We start from the raw sequence: 15,938 nt of genomic DNA, 5'->3' as shown, positions 1-15,938 counted from the left end.
TGCTCTCATGACTATACCCCTTCCCCACACGAAACCACCATGGTGGGCTTCACAGCTGAACAGGTGAGAAGACAGCTGAAACGTCTCAACCCAAGCAAGGCTGCAGGACGGGATAGTGTCAGTACCAGGGTGCTCAAAGCCTGTACCCCTCAGCTATGTGCAGTACTTCACCATGTATTCAACCTGAGCCTGAGGCTCCGGAGGGTTCCTGTACTGTGGAAGATGTCCTGCCTCGTCCCTGTGCCGAAGACACCGCGCCCCAGCGGACTCAATGACTACAGACCGGTGGCATTGACCTCCCACATCATGAAGACCCTGGAGAGACTTGTTCTGGAGCTGCTCCGGCCTATGGTCAGGCCGCACTTAGATCCCCTCCAGTTCGCCTACCAGCCCCAACTAGGAGTTGAGGATGCCATCATCTACCTGCTGAACCGTGTCTACACCCACCTGGACAAGCCAGCGAGCACTGTGAGGGTCATGTTTTTTGACTTCTCCAGTGCGTTCAACACCATCCGCCCTGCTCTGCTGGGGGAGAAGCTGACAGCGATGCAGGTGGATGCTTCCCTGGTATCATGGATTCTTGATTACCTGACTGGCAGACCACAGTACGTGTGCTTGCAACGCTGTGTGTCCGACAGAGTGATCAGCAGCACTGGGGCTCCACAGGGGACTGTTTTGTCTCCCTTTCTCTTCACCATTTACACCTCGGACTTCAACTACTGCACAGAGTCTTGTCATCTTCAGAAGTTTTCTGATGACTCTGCCATAGTTGGATGCATCAGCAAGGGAGATGAGACTGAGTACAGGACTACGGTAGGAAAGTTTGTCACATGGTGTGAGCAGATTTATCTGCAGCTTAATGTTAAAAAGACTAAGTAGCTGGTGGTAGACCTGAGGAGAGCTAAGGTACCGGTGACCCCTGTTTCCATCCAGGGGGTCAGTGTGGACATGGTGGAGGATTACAAATACCTGGGGATACGAATTGACAATAAACTGGACTGGTCAAGGAACACTGAGGTTGTCTACAAGAAGGGTCAGAGCCGTCTCTATTTCCTGAGGAGACTGAGGTCCTTTAACATCTGCTGGATGATGCTGAGGATGTTCTACGAGACTGTGGTGGCCAGTACTATCATGTTTGCTGTTGTGTGCTGGGGCAGCAGGCTGAGGGTAGCAGACACCAACAGAATCAACAAACTCATTCGTAAGACCAGTGATGTTGTGGGGATGGAACTGGACTCTCTGACGGTGGTGTCTAAAAAGAGGATGCTGTCCAAGTTGCATGCCATCTTGGACAATGTCTCCCATCCACTACATAATGTACTGGTTGGGCACAGAAGTACATTCAGCCAGAGACTCATTCCACTGAGATGCAACACAGAGCGTCGTAGGAAGTCATTCCTGCCTGTGGCCATCAAACTTTACAACTCCTCCCTTGGAGAGTCAGACACCCTGAGCCAATAGGCTGGTCCTGGACTTAATTTCTGGCATAATTTACTTATTACTATTTAACTATTTATGGTTTTATTACTATTTATTATTTATGGTGTAGCTGTAACAAAAACCAACTTCCCCCTGGATCAATAAAGTATAACTATGACTATGACTATGTGCCTCGACCTTGTCCTGGCCTTGACTTGCACCCGCACACATCAACCCTCAACTCAGCCTTGCCTTTGCTTGCCCCTTCATTTTTTATGGTGATTGTTGACCATAATTATTGTTATGGAAAAAGCCTGCTAAATAAAGCATTTATTTATTGCATTGTAGGGGAATTAAGAGTTTTGGGGAGAAGGCAGGTAGATGGAAATGAGTCCATGGTCAGTTCAGCCATGATCTTATTGAACGACAGAGCAGGCTCGACGGGGCAGATGGCTGACCCCTGCTCTATTTCTCATGTACTTATGTAATTGTATTTCTTATTTTGGGAATAACCAGTAAGTTTTTGCTCGCCCTCAGCAGGGCCATCTTAAATTTCCATCTCAGGTGGGAATGTGGGCTGCGTTCTCACGGGAAAATGGTCAAGGAGCTGGAGTGGGGAGCGGGAATGGCATGGTGTATGAGAGGGAGGATGGGATGATAGGAGAGGAGGATGTTCTGATGCTGAGCGCTGGACAATGAGCAACACAGTAGCGGAGCGGTGAATGTATACTGGCAATCACCTGTCATGTTTCAATTCCAACCGCTGTCTGTAAGGAGTTTGACCACGTGGGTTTTTTTCCAGGTTTCCCGGTTTCCTCCCACATTCTAAAGACGTACGGACTAGTTAGTTGTTGCACAGGAAACATGACAGGAGTCGGACAGCACATCCTGAGACTGTGTTCGTCGATGCATATGACATATTCCATTGTATGCTTGGATGTTTTGTTGTATATGTGACAAACAAAGGTAATCTTTAATCTGAACTTCATCTCTCTCACCTTCTCCCTTCTCTGCCCCATTCGTGTCCTCATCTTCCACTTCCCTTGCGCTACAGTGAGAAGGCAGGAGATTGGGTCTGAGAGGTAAAATGATGAAATGGCAGAACAGACTCGATGGGCAAAATGGCCTAATTCTTCTCCTATATCTCATGGTCTTCTCCTCCACCACCCACCCTCCACTCCCTCTACTCTCCATTTCACTCTCTCTCCTTTTCATGTCATATTCTCCCCTTTCTCCCTCCCTCCCCTCCTTTTTCTCACACATCGCCTCCTCCTCGACCCTCCCCCACTTCCCTCCTCCCTCTTCTCCCTCCCACTTCTCTTGCCACCACAGACAACAATTTGCTCAAATTAAATATTTATTAAGATAAGCATTTAGCCATTCAGCCAAATAGACACATTAGGAAGAGCGTCTCAACGTAGTGACCAGGTTCATACCTACAATCTAGGAAAGTCACAACCGGACTGTGCACTTTTAAACTCCGATTGAATTAGATGCTTGTATGAGGCTTACAAAATAAACAGTATAGATATTCCAATAATAAATGCAACGAGAAACTCAACACAATCTTGCGTCATGATTGTGATGTAAACTGAGGTAGTGCATGAAGAACTGACAAAGTCACAATAGTGGAGTAACTGAGAGTTAGGGGTCTGAGAACAGGGCAGCCCCACCGGGAAGAAGACGTGAAAGAGGTGATCCGTTCAGGAGTCTAACCGCAGAGTGGAATCAATTGTTCCGGAGTCTGATTCCCACTCCGAGAAGGTAAAACAGAGATCAGGAAATGGACGAGAGTGGCTGGCATGCCTGACCATACTGTTGGCCTTCCTGAGGCTGTGCAGGGTGCGGCTGGACAGAGTAAACAAGCTGGGAGAACCCTGTGACAGAGAGGGTAGTGATTACCTCTCTCTACGGGTTCTGACGGTCCGGAGGTGTGATACAGCCCAATGGAATACTTTCCATGATGCACGTCTGGAAGGTCCATGGAGTGCCCGTGGACATGCTGACTAGAGTATAGAACGTAGGACAGTACAGCACAGTACAGGTCACTTGGCCCTCGATGTTATGCTGACAATGTTATTGATTGACTCCATGATCAATCTGAAACTTTCCTCTAACATAGCCCATAATCCTCCATTTTTCTCTCATCCATTTGCCTTTAAATTAGTCTTTTAAATCTTCCTAAAGTATCCACTGCCAGCAGTGCATTCCAGGCAATTCAATTACACCCTGTTAAAAAGGCCTACCTCTGACATCTCTGCTGAACTTTCCTCCACGCACCTTAAATGAATGTGCTGTGACCTTACGGCTACCCTCTCTATCAATGCCTCTCATAATCTTGTACAGCTCTACTAACTCACCTCTCAGCATCCATTCCCTGGGATGGAAGACAGTTATGGGGAGAGACTGGATGGTTGGGACTGTTGTACGTGCGCAGAGAAGGCTGACAGAGACCTGATGGGATTGTGCAGCACTATGTGGTCACAGATAGGGCAGACAGCAGAAATCCTATCCCTATAGCAGAGGAATGTAAAGCCAGAGGGTAGAGGATAGGGTGAGGAGTTCAGAGTGGGATCTGAGGGGTCATTCTCTCCCATGGAGGTGGGGGGGAAGGTGAGTCTGGAATGAGGGAATGGGGGAGGCAGAGAATCAGTGTAGAAGAACCTCACTGTAGAGCAACATTAACTCCGTGTCTGATCCTGGGGTTTGTGTGGGGCAGTGCAGAGGTAGATTCACTCTGTGTCTGATTCGGAGAATGTGTGATGGGACAGTATGGATGGAGATTCACTCTGTGTCTAACCCCGGGTGTCTGTGTCTGACCCTGGGAATGAGTGATGGGACGGTGTGGAGGGAATTTCCCACTGTGTCTGATCCCAGGAGTGATTGATGGGATGGTGTGGATGGAGCTTCACTCTGTGTCTGACCCTGGGAGCGTGCAATGGGATGGTGTGCATTACTCTGTGTCTAACTCCAGGAGTGTGTGATGGGACGGTGAGGGGAGAGCTTCACTCTGTGTCAGAACCCAGGAGTGTGTGATAGGATGGTATGGAGGAAGCTCACTTTGTGTCTGACCCCAGGAGTGAGTGATGGAATGGTGTGGAGGGAGCTTCACTGTGTGTCCGACCCCGGGAGTGAGTGATGGGACGGTGTGGAGGGAGCTTCACTCTGTGCCTGACCCTGGGAGTCTGTGATGGGACGGTGTGCATTATTTTGTGTCTAACCCCAGGAGTGTGTGATGGGACAGTGTAGAGGGATCTCACTCTGTGTCTGACCCCGGAGTGAATGCTGGAACAGTTTGGAGGGAGCTGCTCGCTGTGTCTTGCCCTCTTCCCCTGGCAGTTCATCCCACATACCCACCACCCTTTCGGTGAAGAAGTTGCCCCTTAAGTCCCCTTTACATCTTTCAACTCTTCACTCCATGTGCCCCAGATTAATGCTCCCTCTCCACCTGAAACTTGGAACATCCAGCAACAAGTGTGTAATGGGCTCAGAGAACATCACTGAGTCAATGTGAGAGTTCACACATCCCTGAGGATTCCAGGACTGAATCCAATGCAGTCCATGTTCAAGCGTCAACCGGCTCAATCCATGTTTAGGTCGCTGATCTGGCCTTTTCCGGGTCCGTGAACCAGTCCAGCCTGAGACGTGCAGAGGCCACCGATTTGGATAAATCCATGTTTGGGACCTTGTATATGATCCCGATCCGGTTCAATCCTGATATGGTCTAGCCTTTGTCCCAGGTGAATTCTTGGTTTCAGAGTCAGGAACTGGACGAGGATGAGGTCTGAGGTTGTATTAGAGTCCTTCATGTGAACAGAGGGGGTGGGGATGGGTTGTTTGTAGTGAGGCATTGGCCCTCGAGGCTTGTTCCATGAGGTAGGGTTCCTCAATATGCTGGACTTGTGAAAACACTCAATCACACATCAATATGAGGCATCCATCCTTACCCTCATGGTCTGTATTAATATCCCTGTCGGGGAGAGGACTCGGGGAGGATGATTGTTCTGTGGCATTCCACTGGGTCCTCCATAACCAGTCTCATGGGAGGGGCGGTCAGTGCTTTCGCAGGTCCACATTCACCCTCCCGCCATCCTCTGCTGCCCCAGCCCTCAGACGAGGGTGGATTGGCGGCCGCTGGTTAGGGCCGCACTGTGGGGTACAGATGCTCCGTTCAGAGTGGAGGGAACCATGGATCCTGTGGAAGGCTGTGGGAGGGGTTGGAGAGAAGGTGAGCGATGAGGGAGAAGGTGGGAAGCGAGGGGTGAGCAAGATAGAGGGAGGGAGAGGAGTGATGGAGACCAGTGCAGGTGAGCAGGGGAGGATTGGGTGAGGTAGGGAGAGGATGGAGGGGATCGGAGAAGGAGGAAGGAGATGGGGAGAGGGCTCAGGGGAAGAGGTGAGCAGTGATGGACAGAGAAGGGAAATGGAGGGGGGAGGGACATTTGGGAAGGGGGAGGGGGATGGATGAGGGAAGTAGAGCAGTGAGAGTGGAGGAGGGGTAGGGATGGGGGAGAAGGGGACCAGGAGGGAAAGGAAGAGTGGAGGAGGAGGAGTGGGAGGAAAGGGGTGAGGTGGGGGAGAAGGGAAGAAAGATCACATTAGACATGCTTCCAGGAGATCCCATGGTCTGTCCCATACCAACAGGCCATTCACCTCCCCCAGTCTAGTCGCACACACCATCCCCTACCGTCGCAACAAACTCTCCCCTCCCATTCCTCCCAGCCATTGCTGTCACCCTATCGTGGTGAGATCACACCCCACACCTCTACACAGAACCACAAGTGTAAGATCTGTAACCAAACATAATAATCACCCCCGTTCCTGCTGGAGCCAGGCAGTGCAGGCGAAGGGAGGGGGAGTGTAGGGGTGGTGGGTGTAGGGGTAGGGGCTGATGGAGTTGGGTCTGGTGTAATGTGTGCGTATAGGTGGGTGGGTGGGATCAGGAAAGCCCCTCACTCACTAGTTTGTGGCAGTAGAGAGGGAGTGGAGACCTGTCGGAAAGAGTGGGTGTGGGTAAGGAGGGGATGGCTATAGGGGGTTGATGTAGGTGTAGACATGAGTTTAGGGATGAGGGTGGGTAGGAAAGGACCCTCCTTACTCACCGGGTAGCTGCTGTAGTTCCCATCTGGACCCCCCCTTTCCAAGGGTGATGGTGAAGCGAAGCCTGGAGTCTCCTGTTGGTGCTTCTGGATCCAGGGCAGGACCTGTGGAGGGAGGGAGAGCAGGAAGGTTCAGTAAGCTGAAGGGAGCTCAGAATGACCCTTCAGCTTATTGACCACTGATTCCCACACCACACACACACACACACACACACACACACACACACACACACTCACACACACTCACACACACTCACACACACTCACTCACTCTCTCTCCAGATGCAGAGTCTGCCAACTTAGCCCCTTCTACCTTGCTCCACAGTCAGTCTGCTGCAGACTTCATCACCATCTGTCTCTGATCCCCATCCTCCTCCAGCCTTGGAGATATTTATACCCCTCTCTCTGTACAAATTCCCAGAGATCCACCTTCCTCTGGGGCAAGGAGTTCCCAAGATTGCCCACCCTCTGCTCGACATCACATCCCAGCCCACTGTTAAGTGACTGTCCTGACTTGAAACTCTCTCACTGGGAATTTTATCTCCACATCTCATCTGTCCTGTGACTGAGATGTCTGAAAGTTCACAGTTCAAAGCAAATTTATTGTCATAGTCACCATATACAACTCTGAGATTCATTTTATTGAGGCATTTACAGGCAAATGAAGAACTCAATGAATTTTACAGAAATCTATACATAAATGGACGAAGACTGATAAACTGTGCAAAAAATACTGAGATCATGAGTTGTTGAGTACTTGGAAGTGAGTCTATAGGTTGCAGAATCAGTTCAGTGTTGAGGTGATTGAAGTTATCCTCTCTGGTTCATAGGTTATGAACTGTTCCTGAACCTGATGGTGTGGGACCTAAGGACAAGGACCATTATCCTCACTGCTCTTTATCCCTAGCTCAAGCTTAGTGTAACTAGTGTGGATCCACCCTGAGATCTAGAGGAAGTCAGATAGTAGGCAGTAAATACCTATCCTCTGCTACCTCCCATAGAATGAGACAACACATAAACAAGCAATTCCACCTGACCTGTCCATACTGACCAAAGTCTCTTCTTGACCTTGGACAAGGAACACAGCAAGTGCTGGAGGAACTCAGCGGATTGGGCACCATCAATGGAAGAAACAGGGCAGTCAATGTTTTGGGCCAAGATCTGGCCTCAGAGGGTGGACACACTGAGCCCCTCCAGCAAACAGTCTGTTGCTCCAAGTTGCAACATGTGCCATCTCCCAGCGGGAGGAGAAGATGGCAGCGCGCCGCGCTGCGCGCAGCTCTCTGGTGAAAAGTGATGTTGTATCTGTTAAATAGGGGCCGTGGACATTTCTGATTTGATGGAGAATGGATGTGAAATCACAAAGGAACATCTGGAGAAATTTCTGAAACACTCGTCCTCTGCTGTCGTTACTGTGTGGTCGGGAATCTTTCGGAGGGTAGGCCTCAAAATCCCGGGCCTTGTCTGCTTTTGACGACCGAGAAAGAGGTCGAATCGCTCGGACAGAGATGGCGCTCAGTACTTGGTGTCGGAGAGCTGATTGGAGCTCAAAGTTTTCGAATGACTCAGAGTTGGATTGTGGTCGGCAAGGCAGGGAGTTTTTCTTCCCTCTCCCGTCTGCGTGAGCTGTGGGACATTTCAGAAACTTTGAACTAAAGCTCACGGACTTCCTTCATCAAGTTATGGTATTGTGCACTGTTGTAACTATATGTATAATTATGTGGTTTTGTCAGTTTTTTCAGTCTTGGTTTGTCCTGTGTTTTGTGATATCACACCGGAGGAAATAATGTATCATTTCTTAATGCATGCATTACTAAATGACAATAAAAGGGGACTACGTGTCTTCATAATCTAAATGAGATGGATCTTGGGATCCAGGTCCACAGATTCCTCAAGTTGCCGCACAAGTTGATAGGTGGATGGTGTATCGGCCTTCATTAATCAGGGGATTGAGTTCAAGAGCCGGGAAATAATGTAACAGATCTATAAACCCCTGGTTAGATCACTCTTGGAATATTATCTTCAATTCTGGCTGCCTCATGATAGGAAGAATGTGGAAGCTTTGGAGAGTGTGCAGAGGAGATTTACCAGGATGCTGCCTGGATTAGAGAGCATGAGGTTGAATGAACCAGAGCTTTTGGCATGAAGGAGGATGAGGTGACTTGATAGATGTGTACAAGATGATAAAAGGCAGGATGATAGAGTGGACAGGTTACACAGGGTTATGTAGTAACCTCTGGGAGGTTACATAGTGGCTTTGTTTCCTCTGCCAAACCTGGAATTAACTTTCCCAGCTGGTCTAGTATGCCAAGGAAACTACGGACCTCTGATACATTCGTAGCTTGTTTGTCATGTTCGGAACTCCTGCCAATTTGTCTGAATCTGTTTGCATTTCTTTGAAGACCAGTTGATGGCCTGAGAACTTTACTTCCAACTTTGCAAATCTTTTTGTTCAGTAAATTCCATTCTGTTTCAGTTTCTGCGAGGTAGCTTCAACTCTTTTGTCATGTTCCACACTTGGGCCTCCAATGATGAATATGTCATCTATTGACAGACTAATCACAGACCTCCAGTCAGCGAGGCAACTGTCTACTACCACTCTCTGGCTTCTCCCACAAAGCCAATGTCTAATCTAATTTACTACCTCATTCTGAATGTTGAGTGACTGAAACTTCTTAACCAGCTTCCCATGCAGAATATTGTCAAATGCCTTACTAAAGTCCATGTAAGCAACATCCACTGCCTTGCCTTCATTCACTTTCCTGGTAACTTCCTCTAAAAACTCTATAAAATTGGTTAGACTTGACCTACCATGCACAAAGCCATGCTGACTATCCTTAATCAGTCCATGTCTATTCAAATACTGATATATCTGTTCCCTTAGAATCAGTCAGTCAGTGGGTGCCGTCCCGAATCCAGGGATGGTGGCTATGCACTTCCATCTTCTTCGATCTTGCGACAGCACCGAGTACAGCCTCTCCTCCAGTTTGTTCTCACTGGCCGCCTTGGCACCGCCCACTGCTGCCCCCGGCGAACTCGAGCCCGAGGCCATGTCGGCCTCCAGCAGCGGCCACCTCTTCAAGCTCAGCCCTTCCTTAGGCGGAGGCCTTGGGCAGGTCCAGGCACACGGTGCAGCGCCCAAGTTCATCATGTCTCTTCTACGATTTGTAGATACGTGGTGAGGCTTTAATATCTTCCACGGAAGATGGCCGTTGGCTCACAAGGAGCTCATCCGCCCTTTGTCAGGTCTTGTTTTTTTTTAGTCCTGCTGGGTGTCCTCACACTCTCCTCAGCAGACTAAGTCTGGTGGGGGAGCCGGCCCAAGTTGCTGACCACTCCACCACGTCCCCCGGCCGAATGCCGGACTCCCGCCCCCTGCCAAATCTCTCCGAGCACCCAGCGCCTGACTGAAAACCTTAGAATACCTTCCAATAACTTTCCTATATTTAACGTTAGTCTCACCAGCCTATACGTTCCTGGTTTATGTTTAGAGCCTTTCTTAAGCAGCAGTGCAACATTGGCTATCCTCCTCTCCTCTGGTACCTCTCCTGTCTCTAAAGATCGTTTAAATATCTCTGCTAGGGCTCCTGCAATTTCTGCACTCGCCTCCCAAAGGATCTGAGGAAACACCCTATCAGGCCCCGGAGATTTATCCACCCTAATTAGCCTTAAGATAGCAAACACCTTCTCCTCTATAATCTGTACAGGATCCATGAAGTTGATACCACTTTGCCTCACTTCTGCGGACTCTATGTCCATCTCCTCATTAAATGCAGATGTAAAAAATTTGTTTCAGATCACCCCATCTGCTTTGGCTCCACACATGGATTACCATTCTGATCTTCCAGAGGACCAATTTTGTCATCTCAGAAATGATCTGGTTTCTTTTTTAATTGTTCTCTTACATTCCTTATACTCTATAAGCACCTTATTTGTTTCTACCTGCCTATACCTGTTATGCTGCTCCTATTTTCCTTAACCAGGGCCTCAATATTTCTCCAAAAAACCAAGGATCCCTACACTTGTTTCCTTTATCTTTTATTTTCGCAGGTACATTCCAGTGTTGCACTCTCAAAAATTCTCTTTTGGAGGCTTCCACTTACCAAGTACACCTTTTCCAGAAAACAGCCTGTCCCAATCCACACTTGCTAGATAATTTCTGATTGTCTTGAAATTGGCCCTTCTCCAATTTAGAACTCAACACGTGGGCCAGATGTTTCTTTTTGCATATGTACTTTTAAACTAATGGCATTGTGGTCACTACATGCAAAGTGTTCCCCTACACAATCTTCTGTCACCTGGACTGTCTCGTTCCCTAACAGCAGATCCAGTTTCACACGTTCTTTCATTGGGATGTCTATGTACTGATGAAGGATACTTTTCTCAACACAGTTGATAAACACTATCCCACCTCATCCTTTTACAGTATGGGAGTCCCAGTGAATGTGCAGAATGTTAAAATCATCTGCTATAATAACCTCATATTCCTTGCAACGATCTGCAATCTCTCTACAAACTTGCTCCTCTAAATCCCTTGGACTGTTGGGAAGTCTGCACTATAGCCCCATTAGCATGGTCATACCTTTCTTATTTCTCAGTTCCACCCATAGTGCCTCCCTTAGATGAGTTCTCCAGTCTGTCCTGATGAAGCACAATCATGACAGTTTCTCATGCCACCCTTCCTCCTTTCATACCTTCCAGTCTGTCACATCTAAAACAATGGAACCACAGAATATTGAGCTGTCAGTCCTGCCCCTCCTGCAACCAAGTCTTACTAATGGCTACAATACCATACTTCTAGGTGTTAATCCATGCCCTGAGATCACTTGCTTTTCCTACGATACTTCTTGCATTAAAATATACACACCTCAGGACTCTATTCACATATTGCTGAACATTCTGATTCCTGACGTTGTCTGAGGTCTTACCAACATCTGTCTCCACAACCTATCATGAAATGTTCTGGCGCTCTGGTTCCCATCCCCCTACAACTCTAGTATAAACCCCAACTTGTGGAATATTCCTAAATCTCTCCTTCTCTGTTTTGTGCTCACTTATCTGAGCATTTGTCAGTCCTAATCCACCCATGGTGTCATCTGCTTTGTCACCCATGATGACTATCATTGTGCTTTCTTGTTGCTCTTATGAAGCTTGACTGAGATTGCTTGCAACCCTAAATTTCCTGTCTGAGCACCTAGTTTAGAGAAATGAAATTTCTTGAGAGGCTTGTTAGGTAAGTAGATGTAGGTACTGCATGTTATTGCTTCATTTTCATGTTTGTTTGTTAAGTATTTTACTTATTTGGACTCCAAGAGTTGTCTTTTTTCCCCAAAGAGTTTGACTGACATCTCTGCATTGTCTGTGTCTCTGGGCACTTCTCCAGGCTAGCGGCCACAGATTATTACAATGTATCCACTTTTGGGTGTAGTTTGAAGGTGTTGCCCAGGCTAGCTCTCTGCTCAACCTCATGGTGCGTATGATTAGACACTAGCATAGGCAGTTTAGGTTGATAAAGCTATGAATATTTTACATAGATTAACCACTTTTTTACCGTGTTGTGTTCTTTATTGAGGGATAGTGTAGAGCACGCCAAGATATCAGCATGCAGGATACTGAACTGAACTTTATTGATAACGCTCCTTGTACCGTATGTGAACTCCTCCCATGAGGGAGTGGCTAACTGGGTGACATAGATATAACTACCACTACACACACCCAGCAGAATCTTACCCCTTACCCACATGCTGAGGGGCAATTCACAGTGGCTCATTAACCACTTCCTACCGAACAAGCGCCCCACTCCACACTCTCTCACACACACACACAAACACTCACACACAGTGCTGAAGGTCTTATTGAATGGGGGTCTTTGGTGCTGTGACAGAATGACAGAGACGGGCAGTGGGGTAGAGACCACAGGAGATTAAGAAACAGGAAATGGTGTAGGAGACAATGAGAGTGTGGGGATTGCAGCACAGATGAGGTGGGGTGTTGGGCCGGACAGTTTACAGGAAGGGGGATGGGTATAGGAGCAGGATGGGGGTCAGAGAAGTGTAGGGATATAGGGGTCATAGTGTGTCAACGAGACTGGGGAACGTAGGGGCTGGAGGGGTTCACAGAAACAGGCTGAGGTGATTAGAGGGCATCTCACCTTGGCGTCCACCTCCCTTGATCTTGCAGCCACTGCTTGTTTTTTTGAGGGGGCATTCCTGTTTTCTGTAGGGTTAGACAAGGACAGTTAGTAGAGCAGGGGAGGGAGAAATTTGGGGGCATAGACCCCATGCCCTGTCGTAACCCTCCTCCTCGCCCACAACATCCCCTCTCCCACACCTGCCTCTCACCCTTGGTTCCACCTTGGCTTCCCATTCCACCAAAATTACTCCATGCCTTCAATTTTGCTCCCCGTTGGTTCACTCCCTGCTCCATCCCCTTCTACTTAACACATCCTCTTTCACTAGTCCTGTTTCCCTCCAAGTCCACAGCCAGGCTCACAGATCCCCTTTTCTTCCCGGGCCCTTTGTCCCTATTTTACTCCCTCCCCACTCCCTCTTTTCCCAGTCCTTCTTTCAGCATTCACTTCCTTCCCCGTCTGCACTCTGCCATCCCTTCCCTCTGAATAATCAGCTCTCTGAGGGAAGCTGTACAGGGCAGACTGGTGATGTCCCTGTCGGGCTGTTGTGACTCCCATTCACACCCGCTTGGCTGTGTATATACAGGTGTGTGTGTGTATGTACGCGCGCATGGGGGTGTGTGAGTGCGCATTGGTGTGTGTGTGTGTTTGTGGGTGTGCATTGGTGTGTGTGTGTGTGTGGTTGTGCATTGGTGTGTGTCTGTTTCTGTGGGTGTGTGTGCACGTGAATGTGTGTTTGATTGTGTGTGTGTGGGTGTGCATTGGTGTGTGTGTGTGTATTGGCATGTGTGTGTTTCTGTGGGTGTGCGTGCACGTGCATGTGTGTTTGATTTTGTGGGTGTGTGTGTGCGCGCGCACGCACGTGCCATGTGTGCAGGTGTATCTATGAGTATGCATTTGTCTGTGTGTATGAGGCTGTGTAGGTGTATCTGTGTGTGTCTACAGGTGTGGGTGTGTCTGAATGTGAGTGTACGCAGGGTTGTGTATGTATGTGTGGCTGTGTGTACGTCAGGGAGTGAGTGAAAGTGGTTGTGTGATTACCCCTTGGTCCAGACACAGACTGCAGTTATACTCACTCTTGCGCTTCAACAGGAAGACGATCAGGAGGACAAGGAGGACGAGGGCAACCACTGCTCCAATAACGACCCCCACCACCCCTCCAACACTCAGACATCCACCTGCAGAGAGAAGGGAGGGTCAGTCTGAGCAGAGACAGAGAAAGGCACCCCCCCTCCCCTCGGGAGTGAAGTACAGGCTGGGATCTAATCCAGGGTTTCAGGGGGTTTATATATAGAATACCAGATCCCCTGGAGTGGTTTGCAGGCCGGGATCTAATCCAGGTGTCCTGGAGGGGGAGAGGGTTTATATATGGAATAACAGATTCCCAGGAGTGAGTTGCAGGCTGGGATCTAATCCAGGTGTCAGGGTGGGGGTTTGTATATAGAATAACAGATTCCTGGGAGTGGGTTACAGGCAGGAATCTAATCGAGGGGATCAGCAGGTTGATATATAGAATACAGATCCCCGGGAGTAGGTTACCAGATGTGATCTGATCCAGGGCATCAGTGGACTGATACATAGAATCACAGATCCCAGGTGTGGGTTACAGAGCACAATCTGACTCAGAGAATCCGTGGGTCAGTAATAGAATCGCAGATCCCCAGGAGTTGGTTACAGGGCATGATCTGATCCAGGGGATCAGTGGATTGATACAGAGAATCACAGATCCCCAAGAGTGGGTTACAGAGTGCGATCTGATCCAGACTCTGGGCAGCAACAGAGTGATGTGTGTGTGTGACAAACTCGGTGATCAAATTGCCATGGTCCCCACACTGAGAACAGTTTCACTCACCCACACCGACAACATTAGTGGACACTGCCCTCTCAAATCCTGTCTGGATGTTGAATGCGGTGCAGATGTACAACCCTGTGTCATTGGAGGTCAAACTGTTGATTAAGAGGGTGCTGCCTTGTGCTAGTGCCTGTCCCTGCCGTGTCCAGCTGAAGTTGGCCTGGGGCACGGAGTCTGCTTGGCAGATCAAACTCCCGCTTCGTCCCAGAATGACCTGGTCTGGGGTAACACAGTCTGATTGGAACTGACGGCTCACCACTAGCGATTCTGGGCCATCTGTGGAGTCAGGGATAGACAGAGACCATAAGGGTTTCTGGAAGAATGACTATCTGCGTATTTGGTTGTGGGCATCACTATATGTGTTTGTGTCAGTGTATCTTTCTGCAAGTGTGTGTGTGTGTCTTAGTGTGCATATCTGGGTGTGCATGTGTTTGTGTGACTGTCTCTGAGAGCTTGTGTCTGTCTGTAATGTACCTTTGAGTGTGAGAGTTCGTGTATCTTTGAGAATATTTCTGTGTCTCTGTGAGTGTGTCTGAATATGTGTCTGTGTCTGTCTGTGAGAGAGAGAGAGAGCGCAAGAGAGAGTATACGTGTTTGTCTCTGTGAATGCTTCTGAGAGTTTGTGTTTGTCTATAATGTACCTCTGAGTGTGAGAGTTTGTGTGTCTTTGGAAACATTACTGTGTGTGAGTGTGTCTGAATATATGCGTGTATCTGTGATACACCACGGCATGTGAGAGTATGTGTGTCTGTGAGATATCTGTCTGAGGAGTGTGAGTCTGTGAGATATCTGTCTGAGGGGTGTGTGTCTGTGAGATATCTGTCTGAAGGGTGTGTAGAGTATCTGTGAAAGTGTCTTTTCTATCAGTGAGTGTGTGTCTGTGACACTGAGGTTGGTCCCATTTCTGGGCCTACTCTGTGTCCCTGAACTCTGCTCCCAGTCAGTTCTAATCTCAGCACTCCTCTCCCATCCCCACTTTTCTGTCCACACCCCCCCCTCTCCAACCCCTCCTCTCTTTCACACCTCTCCCTCCCTCATCTTTCTCCCCTCCCTCCTCTCCCACATACTCTCCTTCCTACACTCTCCCCTACCTTAATTCACCCCCTTTCTCCATCATCTTTCTCCTCCATCCTTTCCCACACTGTCTCCCTCCTTTAACCCCACCCTAACTACCCTCTCTTCATTCCCTTCCTTCACCTCTCTCACTCCCTCCTCTCTCACATTCTCTCTCTCCCTTCCCCTTCACTTCCTACCCTTCTGTCCCTACATCCTCCTTGCCACAGAGCTCACACTACACACCCTGTGTCTCTTCCCATCATTCCACTCCCTACCCACACTCTCTATGCCTGCTCCTAACCTTTTCAATCCCATTTGCACATACACCTTTCCTCAACCCTCTTCCCCACCCTGCCCTGCCCTGCCCTGCCGACACAATAGA

General features: G+C 48.7%; 1 protein-coding gene across 1 annotated transcript in view; it reads right to left on the bottom strand.

Annotated features, from left to right (window-relative positions):
• Positions 1 to 763: 763 nt before the first annotated feature.
• LOC134350879 (carcinoembryonic antigen-related cell adhesion molecule 20-like) overlaps positions 764 to 15,938 on the bottom strand; it is a 32,747-nt gene continuing 17,572 nt past the window's right edge. Inside the window, exons 5-9 of the mRNA XM_063056669.1 lie at positions 14,501 to 14,776; positions 13,725 to 13,826; positions 12,670 to 12,734; positions 6,522 to 6,623; positions 764 to 5,624 (exon numbers count right to left, since the gene is read on the bottom strand). Coding sequence (XP_062912739.1) covers positions 5,529 to 5,624; positions 6,522 to 6,623; positions 12,670 to 12,734; positions 13,725 to 13,826; positions 14,501 to 14,776 — 641 coding nt within the window. The 3' untranslated portion in view covers positions 764 to 5,528. The remainder of the gene's footprint in view (positions 5,625 to 6,521; positions 6,624 to 12,669; positions 12,735 to 13,724; positions 13,827 to 14,500; positions 14,777 to 15,938) is intronic.

The sequence above is a fragment of the Mobula hypostoma genome, chromosome 8 (assembly GCF_963921235.1).
Source record: "Mobula hypostoma chromosome 8, sMobHyp1.1, whole genome shotgun sequence".
Lineage (NCBI taxonomy): Eukaryota > Metazoa > Chordata > Chondrichthyes > Myliobatiformes > Myliobatidae > Mobula > Mobula hypostoma.
This window is presented reverse-complemented; position numbering and strand designations above follow the sequence as displayed.